Raw genomic sequence first — 20,444 nt, 5'->3', positions numbered from 1 at the left:
CATTATCCTCATTCGAAATACATACATGCATAACACCCACATTCCTTTGTACCCACTTCCCACCTCCATATGAAACACTCTCAGTGATCAGTTATTTGCACAGAACAAGCAGAACATTTACAGAATGTTTACAGCCAGCCTATCACAGTACTTGACAATGCTGCTGTGGGTGGTTGGCTATGGGAGAACATATAACTGAGTGCAAATAACCACAGCCTCAGAGTCTGTAGCTAAAACATCATTTCATCACATATTCTCTTCCAGTGTTTGCCCTTTGTCTTTTGGAGGAGATCAGGAGGCTCACCAAGTGAAAACTGAGGGCTGCTGACCTCCAGAGAAAGCAGGAGAGTAGAGACCCTAGAGGGGAGTCTATAGGAACTTCAGGCTCAGGTTTGCCCGTTACTTGGTGACAAGTCAGCAGGGTCTTCCTAATGGGGCAAGATGAAAGCATCCAGAAAGTGCCATTCACACACACATGCATATAGGCAGGCATGTGATCTCAGCAGTTCCTTTTACAAATGAATGGGAAAATTTGGAACTGACAGATGGGTTTTGAATCCTTCCTCAGTTGTGTGACTTTAAGCATATTATATAACTTCTCCAAAGGGTCGAATAAGGAGACGTATGTGCAGAGCTTCAATCACAAAATTATTCCTCTGCCAATTCAGTGTATTCCTCTCCTTATCCTCTAGGGTGGAGGAGAGAACAAACCTAGAACAGAAATTGCATTTTCTCTTTAAAATTTTCATGTTTTTTTTTTTTCCTAAAAGGTTTTATTTATTTATTTGCAGACAGAGATCACAAGTAGGCAGAGACAGGCAGAGAAAGAGAGAGGGAGGGAGGCAGGCTCCCTGCTGAGCAGAGAGCCTGATGTGGGGCTCGATCCCCGGACCCTGGGATCATGACCTGAGCCGAAGGCAGAGGCTTTAATCCACTGAGCCACCCAGGTGGGTGGTTTTTTATAGGTAGTACTTAATGTATGATAAAAATTTCCTAAATGTGTCAGTGAAGTTTCCTTCCTTTCCAGCCACCTAGTTCTCCCCAGAGGCAGTTAGTATTTCTGGATGTCTATATGTCCTTTCTGTAGCCACCTGTGCATGTGCAAGAAAATAAATACATCATTATATTTATATGTACTTCCTTCTATGTGTATGTTTTTCTCTTTGTTACAAATAGCCATGAGGCACCTGGGTGGCTCAGTTGGTTAATCATCTGCTGTTCCCCCAGATCATGACCGTGGGGTCCTGGGATTGAGCCCCAAGTCTGACTCCCTGCTCAGCAGGGAGTCTGCTTCTCCTTCTGCCCTTCTCCTGCTTGTGTACTCTCTCTCTCTCTCTCTCAAGTACATAAATAAAACCTTTAAAAAAAAAAAAAGCAAATAGTTGTCTATTTTGAACCTTGTTTTCCTCTGTAGTATCTTGAAGATTTTCTTATAACTACACTGAACACCCTTAATCTCTTTACAGATACAGAGTATTTCATTGTGAAATTGTACTATAATTTGTCTTTACTCTCACTGGTAAATTACTTAAGTCATTTTTAGAATTTTGCTATTATAACCCATGCCATAATTTTATTATTTGTCATTTTGCACATGGATAAATATATTTGTAAAATAATTTTTTTTAAGATTTTATTTATTTATTTGTCAGAGATCACAAGTAGGCAGAGAGGCAGGCAGAGAGAGAGAGGAGGAAGCAGGCTCCCCCCTGATCAGAGAGCCTGATGCGGGGCTCAATCTCAGGACCCTGAGATCATGACCCGAGCCGAAGGCAGAGGCTTAACCCACTGAGCCACCCAGGCTCCCCTGTAGAATAAATTTCTAAAAGAATTGCTGGTCAAAAGATATGTATATATGTATATTATACATAGTTATTAATATTATTATAAACACATATATTTATATGTAATATATAATTTTGTTAGACTTGGATAAATGGCCATTATAGAATTTGTACTAGTTTGCTGATCTGCCATTAATGTATGAAAGCAGAGTTTCTAAGCCAGTACAGAGCACTGACACCTCAGAGACTGAGCCCCCAAGTCTTTTTTTTTTTTTTAAACTATTTAATTTTATTTCTTTTCAGTGGAACAGAATTCATTGTTTATGCACCACACCCAGTGCTCCATGCAATATGTGCCTTCCATAATACCCACTACCAGGCTTCCCCAACCCCCATCCCCCACCCCTTCAAAATCCTCAGATTGTTTTTCAGAGTCCATAGTCTCTCATGGTTCATCTCCCCCTCCAATTTCCCTCAACTCCCTTTTCCTCTCCATCTCCCTATGTCCTCCGTGTTATTTCTTATGCTCCACAAATAAGTGAAACCATATGATAATTGACTCTCTCTGCTTGACTTATTTCACTCAGCGTAATCTCTTCCAGTCCCGTCCATGTTGCTACAAAAGTTGGGTATTCATTCTTTCTGATGGAGGCATGATACTCCATAGTGTATATGAACTACATCTTCCTTATCCATTCGTCTGTTGAAGGACATCTTGGTTCTTTCCACAGTTTGGCGACTGTGGCCATTGGTGCTATGAACATTGGGATACAGATGGCCCTTCTTTTCATTACATCTGTATCTTTGGGGTAAATACCCAGTAGTGCAATTGCAGGGTCATAGGGAAGCTCAATTTTTAATTTCTTAAGGAATCTCCACACTGTTCTCCAAATTGGCTGCACCAACTTGCATTCCCACCAACAGTGTAAGAGGGTTCCCCTTTCTCCACATCCTCTCCAACACATGTTGTTTCTCGTCTTGCTAATTTTGGCCATTCTAACTGGTGTAAGGTGATATCTCAATGTGGTTTTAATTTGAATCTCCCTGATGTGAGCCCCCAAGTCTTATGTTTGCCAGAACAGCCCAGCTTACATGGTGCTTATGAGTATGCATGCGCATGTGTATGTGAATCATTTGAAGAAGGTTATTTTGGCTAAGTGGCTAAGGAAAGCTTGAGAACAACGATGTCAAGAGTCATCACTCTGCCTTCTCTTAGCCCTTCAGTTTGAAAGAGAAACAGAGAAAATAAGATTGTTCCATACCCAGTACAAAAATCCTTTGGCAATTCTTTCCTTTGTGGAGAGAATGATTCATGTGGTAGCTGAAAAGATGAAATGGGTAGAAATATTTCCAGGAAGAAGAATTAGATGCCAAGGTATAACGAGATGATATTTAGTCACGTAACCCCCAGTGTTCGCAGGTGTTCTCCAGAAGGTCCGTTCATTTGAGCCAATTGTAAGGTCTGATCATGAGCCAAGACCTGTGCTAGAATACAGAAATGAGCATGGCTCGTCCCTGCCCTCAAGAAACTCATCCAGAGAAGTCAAGTATGTAGGCAGACAGTTTCTATATGATGTCATAGAAACAACAACAATGATGACAGCTAACTCTGAGAGCTTATTAAACATCAGACAGTGGGGCTCTGCAATGCTTGTCATCTCACCTGATTCTTTCAAACAAAAATGCTATGAAAGTAATTACAGTGTTATCCCCATTTCACAAATGAGAAAACCAAGATCTAGGGAGGTAGAGGGACAGTCCAATACCCATAGTAAGTGACAAAACTAGGGTCTATTCTGTGGACTGTCTCACTTCAAAGTCTTAAGGGGGAAGGAAGGGTAATGTTAGAACTTAAAACGGTTTTATCCCTCCTTATCTTATTGTAGCACCACATTACTTTTCAGGGGGAGGCCCGGGGGCTCAAAGAAGACCCTTAGAGGGAGATGTGCCCTGAGCTGAGGCTCAAAGAATTAGTGGAAACAAGGAAAGTATTCCAGACAGAGCAACTCTTGGGCTGATCTCAAGGAGAGTCAGCCTCCAGGAGTCAGGAAGTTTTAGCACAGGGAGACAGGTGAGTGGAGTGGGTAAGAGGGCAACCTCTGGAGTCAGACTGCTTGAGTTGAAATCCTGGCTCTCCTCCTTAGTTGAGTAACTTCGGGGGCATCACTCACCTTCTCTGATTCATCACCTGTAAGATGGAGCTATAAAATACTATGCCCTGTGTTATTGCAAGGATCTAATGAGTTAATAAATCTGGGGTGCTTAGAATAGTGCCTGGCACGTGCCCTATATATTTGTTCCCACTGTAGACTCTCCAGGCTCCAGGTACAACCTAGATATAAGAAAGAGGAAAACAAAATTTTGAAGCTCATCTGCAGTGCTTATTATAGAGAATGATTACATGAGCTCACAAAATGTAATGTGGTGCTATAAAAGGAGAAGAAAGCAGAAAACCATTTAATGGAGGAGGCACATGGGCTTTTAGGCCAGAATTGTCCTGTCAAGCATAGTCATACTTATCAGCTTTCAGTTATCATCTGGTATTGTGAGTCAAAAATGGACTTTTTGATTTGTCTCTTTTTTTAATGGCACCTTTATTTGGTATTAAAGTAGAATGGTCTGTCTTAAATAAGGTGAAAAAGTAGAGAAGGATAAAATAAAAGGAACTGCATTCAGTGTAACTTTTGGTTTTCTTCTCTCCCTCTTTGGTGCAATAAAATGTTTTCAGAAAACCCTAAAGAAAATACCAGCTAAGCTCTGCAGCTTCCTCATTCACCCACATATCATTTATCTCTCATCTACCAAGTCAAATTACTTTTTCTGAGAATAGTTTTCTATAACAGAATCCTAGGGAACCAACTCATGTGATTTACATTTTATTTTCACAGTCTCTGGCCTTTATCCCCTTTTTATGTTATCTCAAACTCACATTCCCAGCTTGTTCCCAAACCAGATCCCATGCCCAGACTGTCTACTCTGGGTCAGTTTTCTCTCTTCCACCTGGCATTTAAACAACTCTTGGGAATCTATCTTCTTGAAGAAAAACCTTTAATAGCAATTTCCCTAACATAAACCCAATGGCCCTCACTTACTGCTATTCAAAAATATATACCTGTATTTGTATGAGCCACTCACTAGATACTGGGGCTATAGAAATTAGTATGATGCAGCCTTTTGTCCTGAAGGAGTTCAGTTTTGTGTGGTATACAGACATGCAAAGGGAGTTTGATTCTGCCATCTCTTCCATACAATCATGTTCACTTCCTTTATGGTTTGTCTTTCCTGTTAGACTGTAAGCCTCTTCAGAACAAATATTTTGTGTTTTGTTTACTACTGTGTAACCAGTACCCTAGACAGAGCCCTCAATAAACATTTGCTGAATGACTGAGTGGATGAATGAATGAAAATACAGAATAATTGATAAATCAATGTACTCACAAGATAAGAAGTAGCACAGAGGAGGGCATACTGAATTATTTGTGGGAAAGGAGTGGAGTTGGAGTGGTGAGGAGACCTGTTGGGGGAGGTGGTTTCTGAGCTGGGTTTTGAAGGCAGTGGCTTGCACATTGATAATCCTTGCACAGTATCCCCACTCTTAGGAGGTACCTCATAAAAATTTGCTGAGTTAATAAAGTTCACAATTTATGAAACAATTATACTTACAGTATGTCTAATATTATACCATTAAACACATTCCTGGGAAGGGAAGACATGGCCTCTTCATGCTGGATGTTGTGGTCCTGGAAGCTCTGTCACCTAAAACCTCTTAGTTCTCAGTAGGGTAGGGGTATCCACTGGAGAGCCCAGTGTCTTGGTGTGTGTGTATGAGCTCTGTGAGAAACTTTAGAGGCTGGGTCATCCACTGGCTGATAAAGAAAGCAAATTCAAGTTCATGCTTTAGGAGAGGAGTCCCATTCAGCAAGGAACATGGGAAAGGAACAGACAGAGGCCCTGAGCTAGACCAGAGCTTATTACCTAATTTTCATATTCACCACCCAAATCAGTTTCACATCTTAAAATTTCTTTAAAAAACCAGGTGGTTATGACATGGAGGGGGTTGAGGTGAGAGACGAGAGGAGATAAAAACAAAATACATTTTTATTTGAATATATCTGATGACCTTATTGAGGAAAACTTTTATTTTATTTTATGGTTTTTAAATTGTATTTAACTCCAGCTCCTTCCTGGCATAATTATGTTAATGCTCAGGAGACTTAAGAACCCAAACTACTGAGGTGTGTGAACCTCCTGCCCCTGGTGTGCACTCTGGGCTCTCTCATGCTGTTCCAGACCTACCCTTTCTGTGATCGATTGAAGACACCTCTATATGAGTAACACCACATTATGTCAAAGATTAGATTCAGCACCTCCAATTAACCTTCAGCTTGTGTTTTCAATATGTGTGTGCAGCTTCATCATACACAACAAAGACACTTTCTTCAACAACGCCACAAGAAGTAGAATCGTACATCATATTTTACAAAGAATAAAGTATGAAGAAGGAAAAAACAAAATTGGTAAGTAGTTTATTAATATAACAAGCTATATCTAATTTCGGGAATGACAATTTTTTTCTTGGGCTTTATAAAGTTTATATCAATTCTAGAACTGTTCCTCATTTATAAAATCTCTCCTCCCTTGGTGGGTAGCTCACAAGTTGTAAAAATCTTAATATCATCCTTAGATCTCTTTAAAATAGCATGTTACCTCATTTGCCTAAGATCATGGAGAAATTCTCTCAGTTCCAACAAATATTTATGGAATGTTCATTGTGTGCTAGGCACTGGCCTGGATGTTGGGGAGATGGGCATGGTTCTCTCCCGGGGCGTATATTCAAGACGGTGAAAGTTTACAATAAACAAATAAGTAAATACAGTGAATAACAAGGTAAAAACTGAAATGGTGGGTTCAAGTTGAAATGAATTGATCAGGGGAAGCTTCATTGAGAAGCCAGGGTTTGAACTGAGACCTGATGAGAAGAAGGGATTGATGTAGGAAGATGGTGGTGGCAGGGGGATGGGGAGTTGTTCTGCGCAAGTGCAGAGATGAGCTGTCACAAATAAATAAATTCTCCAAATAATCACCTTCGCCATTAAACAGCTTTTATAATGCACATGTATGTATTTTTACTTAACTTGTTATTTAACTTGTTAAAATTCAGCATAATTAATATACAATGTTATATTAGCTTCAGGTGTACAATATAGGAATTCAACAGTTCTGTACACAATGCTCATCCTGATAAGTGTACCTTAATCTCCTTCACATATTTCACCAACTCTCACCTCTGGTAAAAATGAGTTTTTTCTCTTTAGTTAAGAGTTTATCTTTTGATAAGTGTACCTTAATCCCCTTCACATATTTCACCAACTCTTACCTCTGGTAAAAATGAGTTTGTTCTCTTTAGTTAAAACTTTATCTTTTGGTTTATCTCTTTTATTCATTGTTTTGTTTCTTATATTCTACAGAGTAGTGAAATCATATGCTATTTGTCTTTTTCTAACTGACTCATTTCACTCAGCATTCCATTTTCTAGATCCATCCATGTTGTTGCAAATGGCAAAATTTCATTCTTTTCTATGGCTGAGTAATAGTCTATTGTGTGTGGGGGATGGATGTATATATACCACATCTTTACCCATTCATCTATTTGTGGACACTAAATTTATATTTGGAGGATTTTTTTATGAGAAACTTTCCATATTACCAAATTGTCTCCATTTTTTTATTAACATATAATGTATTATTGGCCCCAGGGGTACAGGTCTGTGAATCATCAGGCTTATACATTTCACAGCATTCACCATACATAGCACATACCTTCCCCAATGCCCATAACCCAACCACCCTATCCCTACCCTCCCATCCCCCAGCAACCTTCAGTTTTTTCATGAGATTTATGGTCTCTTATGGTTTGTCTCCCTCCAGATCCCATCTTGTTTCATTTTTTCCCTCCCTACCCCCCACGACTCCCTGCCATGCCTCTCAAATTCCTTATATCAGAGCGATCATATGATAATTTTCTTTCTCTGATTGACTTATGTCACCTAACACAATACTCTCTAGTTCTATCCATATCATTGCAAATGGAAAGATTTCATTTCCTTTGATGGCTGCATAGTATTCCATTGTGTGTATGTTTACCACAACTTCTCTATCCCTTCATCTGTTGATGGACATCTAGGTTCTTTCCATAGTTTGACTATTGTGGACGTGGCTGGTATAAACATTTGGGTGCAAATGTCCCTTCAGATCATTACATTTATATCTTTGGGGCAAACACCCAGAAGTGTGATTGCAGGGTCATAGGGTAGCTCTATTTTGAACTTTTTGAGGAACCCCCATGCTGTTTTCCAGAGTGGCTGCACCAGCTTGCATTCCCACCAACAGTGTAGGAGGATTCCCCTTTCTCCACATCCTTGCCAACATATGTCATTTCCTGACTTGTTAATTTTAGCCATTCAGATTGTGTAAGGTGGTATCTCATTGTACTTCTGATTTATATTTCCCTGATGCCAAGTGACGTTGAACAAGTTTTCATCTGTCTGTTGGCCATTTGGATGTATTCTTTGTCAAAATGTCTGTTCATGTCTTCTGCCCATTTCTTGATTGGATTATTTGTTCTTTGGTTGCTGAGTTTAATAAGTTCTTTATACATTTTGGATACTAGCCCTTTATCTGATATGTCATTTGCAAATATCTCTTCCCATTATGTCAGTTGTCTTTGGTTTTGTTGACTATTTCCTTTGCTGTACAAAAGCTTTTGATCTTGATGAAGTCCCAATAGCTCATTTTTGCCCTTGCTTCCCTTGCCTTTGGTGATGCTTCTAGAAAGAAGTTGCTGTGGCTGAGGTCATATAGGTTGCTGCCTGTGTTCTCTTCAAGGATTTTGATGGATCCCTGTCTCACATTGAGGTCTTTCATCCATTTTGAGTCTATTTTTGTGTGTGGTGTAAGGAAATGGTCCAGTTTCATTCTTCTACATGTGGCCATCCAATTTTCCCAACACCATTTGTTGAAGAGGCTGTCTTTTTTCCATTGGACATTCTTTCCTGATTTGTCGAAGATTAGTTGATCAAAGAGTTAAGGGTCCATTTGTGGGCTCTCTGTTCTGTTCCATTGATCTATGTGTCTGTTTTTGTGCCAGGACCATACTATTTTGATGATTACAGCTTTGTAATAGAGCTTGAAGTCTGGAATTGTGATGTCACTAACTTTGGCTTTCTTTTTTAACATCCCTCTAGCTATTCATGGTCTTTTTTGGTCCCATATGAATTTTAGGATGATTTGTTCCATTTCTTTGAATAAAGTTGATGGTATTTTGATAGGGATTGTGTTAGATGTGTAGATTGCTCTAGGTAACATAGACATTTTTACATTTGTTCTTCTAATCCATGAGCATGGAATATTTTACCATTTCTTTGTGTCTTCCTCAATTTCTTTCATGAGTACTTCAAAGTTTTCTGAGTTCAGATTCTTTGCCTCTTTGTTTAGATTTATTCCTCAGTATCTTATGATTTGGGGTGCAATTGTAAATGGGATCGACTCTTGAATTTCTCTTTCTTCTGTCTTGCTTTTGGTGTAGAGAAGTGCAACTGATTTCTGTGCATTGATTTTATATCCTGACATTTTACTGAATTCCTGTATGAGTTCTAGAAGTTTTGGAGTGGAGCCTTTAGGTTTTCCTCATAAAGTATCATATCATCTGCAAAGAGTCAGAGTTTGACTTCTTCTTTGTCTATTCAGATACCTTTAATTTCTTTTTGTTCTCTTTTGCTGAGGCTAGGACTTGTAGTATGATGTTGAATAGTAGTGGTAATAGTGAACATCCCTGCCATGTTCCTGACCTTAGGGGAAAAACTCTCAGTTTTTCCCCATTGAGAATGATTTTCGCTGTGGGTTTTTCATAGATGGTTTTGGTGATATTGAGGTATGTACAGTCTATCCTTAACTTTGTTGAGTTTTGATCAAGAAAGGATGCTGTACTTTGTCAAATGCTTTTTCAGCATCTATTGAAAGTATCATATGGTTCTTGTTTTATCTTTTATTAATGTACTGTATCACATTCATTGATTTGTGGATGTTGAACCAACCTTGCAGCCCTGGAATAAATCCCACTTTATCTTGGTGAATAATCCTTTCAATGTACTGTTTGATCTTATTGACTAGCATTTTGGTGAGAATTTTTACACCTGTGTTTATCAAGGATATTGGTCTGTAATTCTCTTTTTTGATGGGCTCTTTGTCTGGTTTTCAGATCAAGGTAATGCTGGCCTCATAAAATGAGTTTGGCAGTTTTCTTTCTTTCTTTTTTTTTTTTTTTTTTGGCAACAGTTTCAGGAGAATAGGTATTAGTTCTTTAAATGCTTGGTAGAATCCCCCTGGGAAGCTGCCTGGCCATGAGCTCTTATTTGTTGGGAGATTTTTGATGACTGCTTCAATCTCCTTACTGGTTATGGGTCTGTTGGATTTTCTATTTCTTCCCAGTTCAGTTTTGGTAGTTTATACATCTCCAGGAATGCATCCATTTCTTCCACATTGTCAAATTTGCTGGTGTATAGTTGCTCATAGTATGTTCTTATAATTGTTTGTATTTCTTTGACATTGTTTGTGATCTCTCCTCTTTCATTCATGATTTTATTAATTTGGGTCCTTTCTCTTCTCTTTTTAATAAGTCTGGGCAGGGGTTTATCAATCTTATTAATTCTTTCAAAGAAGCAGCTCCTAGTTCTGTTGATTTGTTCTACTGTTCTTTTGGCTTCTGTTTCATTGATTTCTGCTCTGATCTTTGTTATTTCTCTTCTCCTGCTGGATTTAGGCTTTCTTTGCTGTTCTTTCTCTAGCTCCTTTAGGTGTAGGGTTAGGTTGTGTACTTGAGACCTTTCTTGTTTTCTCTAAAAAGGTTTTTGCTGTATTGTATTGTATTGCTATGTACTTTCCTCTCAGGACTGCCTTTGCTATGTCTCATGGATTTTGAATAGTTGTGTTTTCATTTTCATTTGTTTCTATGAATTTTTTCAATTGTTCTTTAATTTCCTGGTTGATCCATTCATTCTTTAGTAGGATGCTCTTTAGCCTCCATGTATTTGAGTTCTTTCCAACTTTTCTCTTTTCATTGAGTTCTAGCTTCAGAGCATTGTGGTCTGAAAATATGCAGGGAACAATCCCAATCTTTTGGTACTGATTGAGACCTGATTTGTGACCCATGATGAGATCAGTTCTGAAGAATGTTCCATGTGCATTAGAGAAGAATCTGTATTCTGTTGTTTTGGGATGGAATGTTCTGAATATATCTGTGATGTTCATCTGGTCCAGTGTGTCATTGAAGACCTTTATTTCCATGTGATTCTTTTGCTTAGATGATGTGTGTATTTCATTAAGAGGGGTGTTAAAGTCCTCTACTATTATTGTATTATTGTCAATGTATTTCTTTAATTTTGCTATTAATTGGTCTATAAAAATTGGCTGCTCCCATGTTAGGGGCATAGATCTTCTTGTTGGACAGACCCTTTGAGTATGATATAGTGTCCTCCCTCATCTCTTATTATAGTCTTTGGCATAAAATCTAATTGATCTGATATAAGGATTGCCACCCCAGCTTTCTTTTGATGTCCATTAGCATGGTGAATTGTTTTCCCTCCCCTAAAATAAGTTTCTTATAGACAGCATATTGATGAGTCTTGTTTTTTATCCATTCTGATACCCTGTGTCTTTTGATTGGATTATTTAGCTCATTTACATTCAGGGTAACAATTTTAAGATATGAATTGAGTGCCATTGTATTGCCTGTATGTGGTAACTGTTACTATATATTGTCTCTGTTCCTTTCTGGTCTACTACTTTTGGACTCTCTATCCTTAGGACCCCTTTCAATATTTCCTGTAGGGCTTATTTGGTGTGTAAATTCTTTTAAATTCTTTTAATTTTTGTTTGTTCTGGAAGCTTTGATCTCTCCTTCTATTTTCAGTGACAACCTAGCTATTTGTAGCTTTTTCTTATTAACTGCTCTGAATATATCATGCCAGTTCTTTCTGGCCTGCCAGTTCTGTGGATAAGTCTGCTGCCAATCTAATATTTCTACTTTTGTATGTTACAGACCTCTTATCCCGAGCTGCTTTCAGCTCTTTGTCACTATGACTTGTAAGTTTTACTATTCGATGACAGGTTGTAGACCTATTTTTGTTGATTTTGAGGGGGGTTCTCTGTTTCTCCTGGATTTTAATGTTTGTTCCTTCACCAAATTAGGGAAATTTTCTACAATATTTTGCTCCAATATACCTTCTGCTTCTTCTGTCTTTCTTCTTCTTCTTGTACCACAATTATTCTAATATTATTTCATCTTATGGTATCACTTATCTCTCAAATTCTCTCCTTGTAGTCCAATAGTTCTTTGTCTCTCTTTTGCTCAGCTTCTTTATTCTCCATCATCCATTATGGTCTTCTATACCACTAATTCTCTCTTCTGCCTCATTTATCCTAGCAGTAAGAGCCTCCATTTTTTATTGCACCTGATTAATAGCCTTTTTAATTTCAATTTGGTTAGATTTTAGTTATTATTTCTCCAGAAAGGAATTCTCTATTACCCTCCATGCTTTTTTCAAGCCCAACTAGCACCTTGAGAATTGTCATTCTCAACTCTAGTTCTGACATCTTACTAGTGTCCATATTGATTAGGTCCCTACCCGTCAGTACTGCTTGTTTTGTTTTGTTTTTGTGGTGAGCTTTTCTGCCTTGTCATTTTATCCAGATAAGAACAGATGACTGAGAGAACAAAATACTAAAAGTGTAGCAATGACCCCAGAAAAATATACACTAAGCAAATCAGAAGAGACCCAAAACTCAGGGAGAAGAAAGGAGAAAAATTTTTAAAAAATTAAAAATCAAATGTATATGTATGTGTGTGTGTGTGTATAAATCAGACTGGTGAGTAGAACAGAGCCACCTACTTGATTTTGGGTATATTCTGGTCTTTAGAAGGAACTAGCTCCCAAAAATTTAAAGGAAGAAAAACATATGTATACACAAAAATAAGGGCAAGGACAATGAAAGGATGGAATGTGACTGTAAAGATGAAAATTTAAAAAGATTCCAAAGAAGGAACTGATAAGAAGTTGGTTGAAAAAGAAAAAAAGAGGAAAAAATGTGATCAGGCTGGAGACTAGAACGAAGCTATGTGCTAGATTTAGAGTACATTTTGATCTTTTAGAAGAAATTGTATCCCAAATTTTTAAAGAAAGTAATTCTGTATGTATGCAAGAAATAAGGTTAAATACAATGAAGAGATAAAATACTACTAATACAGTGAGAATTTTTAAAAAATGTATTGATAAGATAAAATATTTAAAAACATGAAAATAAGAAAGAGGAAAAATTTTTTTAAATGGAATAGAGGGGCGCCTGGGTGGCTCAGTGGGTTAGGCCACTGCCTTCGGCTCAGGTCATGATCCCAGGGTCCTGGGATCGAGTCCCACATCGGGCTCTCCGCTGAGAGCCTGCTTTCCTCTCTCTCTGCCTGCCTCTCTGCCTACTTGTGATCTCTCTCTGTCAAATAAATGAAGAAATAAAATCTTTAAAAAAAAAAGATTTAAAAAAAAATGGAATAGAAAAAAAACAAAATTTTAAAAATTTAACTTTGAAAGACTAAAGGATCATGGGGAAAAGGCCATGAATTCTAGGTGTTACTTTCCCCTAGCTCTGGAGTTCTGCAGTTCACATTGATTGATGAACTTGGTCTTGGCTGGGTGTTTTTGATGATCTTTTGGGGGGAGGGGCCTGTTGCAGTGATTCTCAAATGTCTTTGTCTGAGGTGGAATTTCACCACCCTTTCCAGGGGCCAGGCTAAGCAATCTGCTCGGGTTTGCTCTCAGTAGCTTTTGTTCCCTAAATGCTTTCTGTACAGCTTTGGAGGATGGGAATGAAAATACTAGCCCCCCAATCTCTGGCTCTGTAGGAGCTGAGCACTCAAGGCTTCAATCCTTAGTGCACCCTCAGAGAAAAGCAGTCAATCCTTCCCATCCGCCTGGTCTTGGCTGTCTCTGAGCTCACCCAGTCTGTGACCAAGTATTTCTAACTCTGGTGCATGGCCCTCTTTGGAGTCTCCAAACCCAACAGATTCCTGTAGCTCACTTCTGCGCTTCTCCTTCTCGAGGAGGAAGGACAGAGTCTCTCTGGATCTGCCACTTGTGGGGTCCCTGCTCAAAGAGCAGTGGGCCAACTGTGCCTGGGATCATGGTTTAAGGTAATCCTGAGCTGAGAGCTTCCATCTCAGCTCTGTCTCTGTAACTGGCTTCCCCACTCTGATACCTGGGAGCTCTGCCACACTCAGGCACGCCTGGTCTTTCTGTGACCCCTCAGGTCCTGAGACCACACTGAGACCACAGTGTGGTTCCCTGCAAGGGCTCTAACCTCCACTTAGCCTTTGGAGCGACATCCCTCAGTAGAGTAAACTTCTAAAGGTCTGATTTTTGTGCTCTGCTGCTCTCTCACTTGCTGGAAGCTGGCCCCTCCCACCATGGTCTGTCTTCCCATTGCTTCAGATTCACTTCTGCACATGTTCTACCTTCTGGAAAGCGGTCTATGTTCTGTTCCTAGAATTGCTGCTCTTCTTCTCTTCTATCTCCTCTTGAGTTTGTAGGTGTTTGGAATGGTTTGATAACTATCTAGCTGAACTCCTGGAAATCATCAGGAGACCTGATGATATTTAGGTCCCCTACTCCTCCACCATCTTTCTCCTCCTCCCAATTATCATTGTTATTAAACAAATTATCACATATCATGAGAATTCAGGTGGCTTTGTCCTTATCTCTGTCCAATGAGATTTTTATCAATAGTTTGAATAATGACCTAGTCAGGAGACAAAAAGCATACATAATTTTTACAGAGAGAGTTTAATATAAAATATATTATTAAATATCATTTATAGTAATATAAAAACTATGAGAGAGGATTGGAGTAATCAGGAATTGGCTAGTAGAGGTTAAGGAGAACTCTAGAGAATAAAGAAATAGCAGATATTAGGGGCAGCTACCACTTCTAGCAAGACTCTCCTCACAAAGCTGAGACCTATATTCTGTTGGAAGTAGTATAGCTGTGGTTTAATAGTTGGCATAGCCAAGTTTTCTGAGGGTAGAGAGGGGAACTGCCTAGAGGGCAGTAGATTCCAGGGAATCCATTCATTGAAGGAGTTGCACTAACAACATTGCTCTGTGAAGCTGTTCAAAGAGACATCTGCCCTTGGAAAGGTCCCATGTGCTACTGACCACCATGCCCTGTAGGAAATTGATGCCATAGAAGCCATGTGTTGTAGAAGCATGCTGAGGGGAACATATTGGTACCAGGAAGACATACTTATTCCTGAAGGGTCTTTCCAGTGCCTTCTACTGACAAATCTTAACATTGTACAATCTGGTAAAGAAGAAATATTTACAAGGTCTAGCTCCATTCTTGCAGAGAAGGCAATGAAAGTGTACTTGGAGCAAAGGGACAAATATATTGATAACTGGTACTTGGCCTAAACAGCCTGCCCATCATGCTTTCAGGTGGGGTGGACTTTGAAAGAATGCATTAAATATGTTTGCCACTGGAGTCAGGAGCATAAAAGATCTCAGTGATCTGGAAATCTCAGCCAAATCCAACAAGATGACATTTAATAGTTTGTAAATGTAAAGTCCTACACTCGAATTCGGCAAAACAACTACCCTGGTACAGTGTGGGAGAAATGTTGCTCAACAACATCATGAGAGGAACAGACTTGAGAGACTTAGTTGAATGCAAGCTCAGTGTGAGTCACTCATATGTGAAGCTGCCAAAACTACTTTGATCCCAAGCTGCATAAATTAAAATATAATAGAGAGAAAATGATGGCTATCTAGTCCAAATATGGATACACCTTAAATAATATGTTCAGTGAGAGTTTATATAGGTGGTATGGTAAAATGAGACCTGATTTAGATCCTTCTTAACATCAACGGAGTTGTAGATTGATGTATCTTCATATTCTCTGCATCAGTCACTCATCTTTGAGACCCATTCTCTCCATAAATTCCTCCATGACCATTCCAGCTTGAAGGAATTCTGCCCTCTTCCTGTGAATCCCTATGGCAATTACTTTTAGAGTTTATTTGATAGATAATCATAAACAACTCTTATTATCTTGAATTCTTTATTTTTCTTGTCATTATGAAAATTCTATCCTTAAAGAGAACTACTGTTAAGCTTTGGTGTATTAAATAATTTAATATTACTTTAATTACTTTTTTCACATTTATCCCGCATTTGCCCATGTAATTTTAACAGACTTAGAGTATACTACACTAAATTTTAACATACCTTTTCCAGTTAACATTATATCATGAAAATGCTAAAAAAAAATGAGTGGAAGTGAAATGGTTATGGCAGTAGCTATTCTCAATTATTTTATAAAATGCACATTTATTAAAAAACAAAAGTGAAAATGAACTTTTGGGACTTCATCAAAATCAAAAGCTTCTGCACAGCAAAGGAAACAGTCAACAAAACAAAGAGACAACCCACGGAATGGGAGAAGATATTTGCAAATGACAGTACAGACAAAAGGTTGATATCCATGATCTATGAAGAACTTCTCAAACTCAACACACACAAAATAGATAATCGTATCAAAAACTGGGCAGAAGATATGAACAGACACTTCTCCAATGAAGACATACAAATGGCTATAAGACACATGAAAAAATCTTCATCAATACCACCTTACACCAGTTAGAATGGCCAAAATTAGCAAGACAGGAAACAACATGTGTTGGAGAGGATGTGGAGAAAGGGGAACCCTCTTACACTGTTGGTGGGAATGCAAGTTGGTGCAGCCACTTTGGAATACAGTGTGGAGATTCCTCAAGAAATTAAAAATAGAGCTTCCCTATGATCCTGCCATTGCACTCCTGGGTATTTACCCCAGAGATAGAGATGTAGTGAAAAGAAGGGCCATCCATACCCCAATGTTTATAGAAGCAATGGCCACGGTCGCCAAACTGTGGAAAGAACCAAGATGCCCTTCAACGGACGAATGGATAAGGAAGATGCGGTCCATATACACTATGGAGTATTATGCCTCCATCAGAAAGGATGAATACCCAACTTTGGTAGCAACATAGACGGGACTGGAAGAGATTATGCTGAGTGAAATAAGTCAAGCAGAGAGAGTCAATTATCATATGGTTTCACTTATTTGTGGAGCATAACAAATAGCATGGAGGACAAGGGGAGATGGAGAGGAGAAGGGAGTTGAGGGAAATTGGAGGGGGAGATGAACCATGAGAGATTATGGACTCTGAAAAACAATCTGAAGGTTTTGAAGGGGTGGGGGGTGGGATGTTGGGGGAACCAGGTGGTGGGTATTGGAGTGGGCATGGATTGCATGGAGCACTTGGTGTGGTGCAAAAACAATGAATAACAGTTTACGCTGAAAAGAAATAAAAAATTTAAAAAAGAAAAGAATTTAAACAGGAGTATTATTGCAGGACTTTGATTATATAGGGATGGAGTTGCTTAGTTGAACAGGGGTTTTCCAGAGACTAACCACATCACAAAGCATTACCATTTTGGGGTGGGTGGAAAAAGAAAAAGTGCCTTCACTAATATTGATGCTATAGTTTGTAGCACACCTCAAAATTTATTGTAACACGCTAGTGTGTTGAGTATCTGCAGCTAAAAATCACTAGTTGGACAATAAGCTCCTTCATTGTAAATAAGTTGCCTTAGTCATCATAGAGAGAGAGAATGTATCTTTCTTATCCATTCATTACTTCAGTGCTTTGAAAATTGGTAATGATGATCTGGAGTAGTATCTAATTAGAAATGGTCAATTACAGAGTAAATTACTAACCTAGGGTCAGGCATTACACTAAAAAAATAAGGAGTAAAAACCACAAATGCTTGGTTTACCTGATGTTTCATAGTCATCTTTGGTTTCATAAATAAAAGAGATAACATTTTAGAAGAAAATTTAATTTGTTGATAGAATAGTATTTATCTAATATTATTTCCTACCTGAAACTCTTTCTGAAAGTGACATCTTCCACAAAACCAACATTGTTTAGAGAGAACACCGAAATACTGATTTGTAAATGTGACTTGTAAGGACATTTTGCTGGAGTATATACTACCACTATGTAAGTTTTCTGGATTCACTCTGAATTCATTACAACTGTGAAAATCAAACCTGTTGAAATCCACTTTCAAAATAGAGCAATTAATAGATCAACATAGATTTATTTAATAATATAAGTGCATAAAATAAATTTTAAGATTGACTAGTATTTTCAAAATTGGTGCTCAAGGGGGAAGTTTCGTGAAGTGGTAGACTTCAAATATTAACTACTTTCTCACTTTGCAGGACTTTCATAAATTATGATAAACTTACTGGGGTCATCATCAGAGTCTCTTATTGGGTTCCTGTGAATTCTGTTTCTTTCTAATATCTGAGATGTTTGAAAGTTTATTGACAAGATATGTGTATTTCTCAATAGAAACTCCAGGCAATCAGACCTTGCCACATAATCATTTATTCATTCATTACAAAGGTATTTATCGAGGGCTTCCTGCATGCTAGACAGAATACAAAAGCTGTACAAGTATTTGCATTTCAAATGTTTTTCTTAGACATTTATTATTAATGTCAATCATCTTAATACACATTACTGTATTACTGTGATTAAAAGTACATAAACAATGATTGACCCTGCATCAATAAAAAGTAAATCAATGCATGGTCCATTTCCCAGTGAGGTTAAGCCTCTGGACTCTAATCAGGGTCTAAAGCATAGGGAGCATTCCTCTATTAGGCACTTGAGAGACATCCTGTTAGTCATTGTCTTTGAGGTACATTTTAGGAAGCAGCATAATTCTTGATTTGAAAGATACTTTAAAGACCAACACATTCGATTTCCACTTTTGGCCAAGACAGAGAAATAGGCACAAGATTTACTCTCCCACCTGAGATAATCAAAGGAAAAACAGAAAGAAAAAAAAAAAAAAAAAAAAAAACACTGCAGGAGACTATGCTTTTCAAGACACCGAATGTTGGGCAGTCAAGAATAGAGATCCCTGAGAGACAGAAAACAAATGAGGCGAGTGCTATGATTACATCAGCTTAACTACTTTGACATAGTTTCTAGATGGCAGCCCAAGGAGGGAGAACCCAGGCAGAACCCAGTAGACTCCTTGAATTGAGAAGATGTTGCTAAGAGTCCAAAGAAACCAATGCAGTTAGAGTTCACAGAACAAAGCAATGAAAAGCAGAAAGTTTTGCCAAGAGAGAACCCTGAAGATCATCAGACCCCTTTAAGTATTGAGCAGAGTACTAATTACTGCCTATGTATTAGGAAACTACCCAAAGGCAGTGAAAACACAGCCCCAAAGGATTTCCAGTGAAATAGGAACACCTTATAATTCACAGAGCATTAAACATAAATGTTCTAAAGATCCTAATCCAAAATTGAGAAGTTAATACATTGAGTAAAAAATCGATGCCTAAATTCTTTGCTGCCTACAAGAAACTTTAAAGATGCAAATGGGTTAAAAGTAAAAGGTTCAAAGAAGTTATAACATGCTTAATCAAAATAAAGCTGAAGTGGCTATATTGATATCAGACATAATAGATTTCAGAGCAAAGAATATTATCAGGGATAAAAGTAAATTCAGGCAATTCATCAGGAGGATAGAACAATCCCACAAGCCTGGAGTTTCAAACTACATGAAGCAAAGCCTGACAGAACTGCAAAGAGAAATAGACACCTCCACAATTATAGTTGGATATTTAAATACTTCTTTGTCAGTAGTTAATAGAATAAATAGAAAATCTGTAGGGGTTAGAAAATCTGAACAATATTATCAGTGAACATAACTGATCTTTTAGATCACTCCCCAAAACAGCAGAATACCTTTTTTTTTTTTTTCAAATGCACATAGAACATAACCAAGATAGGCCACACTTGGGGACATAAAATAAGACTTAGGAGATCTAAAGGGATTCAAATCATACAGAGTGTTTTTGACCACAGAGGAATTAAATTCAATGTTAATATGAAGGTGATCTCTGGGAATATTACAGATATTTAAAACTAATAGCTTTTAAATAACTCATCAGTGAAAGAAGCAGTCAAAAGAAAAATCAGCATGTTGTACTCAATGAAAATGAAAATTAAATATCAAAATTTGCAGTATTTAGGGACTAATTTATAGTGCTATGTGCCTATATATGAAAAGAAATATCTAAATTAATTACCACCACTTCCACCTAAACAAGAAAAAGAAAGTAGGTAGATGAAAAGGAATAATAAAAGAGAAAAAATCCATGAAATAGAAAACAGAAAAATTAATACAGAAAATAAATGGGACCAAAAGCTGTTCCTTTGAAAAACTTTATAAACTTGTGACCATACCCAAGGTGACTTACCAGTGAGTCATGCCCAGTGTAATTTTTTTCCCTTAAGTGTAGGTAGAAACTGTAGCTTAAATTTAGCCAACAGAACATTGCAAAGCTAATGGTGTCCCTCCTGTGATTATGTCACACTATATGGAAAAGTTTAGATCTTCCAGATGTGAAAGAGTTCTTAACCAGTTTGACATCAACTTAATCAAAGGGAAGATCATCCTGGATGGTCCCGACCTAATCAGGTAAGC

The 20,444-nt window shown here is 38.0% G+C and overlaps 1 protein-coding gene across 3 annotated transcripts in view; it reads left to right on the top strand.

The window, feature by feature from the left end:
- ANO4 (anoctamin 4) overlaps window positions 1–20,444 on the top strand; it is a 380,838-nt gene that overhangs the window by 248,085 nt on the left and 112,309 nt on the right. For all 3 annotated transcript variants that reach the window (XM_044227349.1, XM_044227348.1, XM_044227346.1), the window contains one exon: window positions 6,195–6,301. In XM_044227349.1, the coding sequence (XP_044083284.1) occupies window positions 6,195–6,301 (107 nt within the window). The remainder of the gene's footprint in view (window positions 1–6,194; window positions 6,302–20,444) is intronic.

The sequence above is a fragment of the Neovison vison genome, chromosome 12 (genome assembly GCF_020171115.1).
Source record: "Neovison vison isolate M4711 chromosome 12, ASM_NN_V1, whole genome shotgun sequence".
In the NCBI taxonomy this organism is placed as follows: domain Eukaryota; kingdom Metazoa; phylum Chordata; class Mammalia; order Carnivora; family Mustelidae; genus Neogale; species Neogale vison.
Note: the sequence above shows the minus strand (reverse complement) of the source record. Positions and strands in the feature narration are given on the sequence as shown.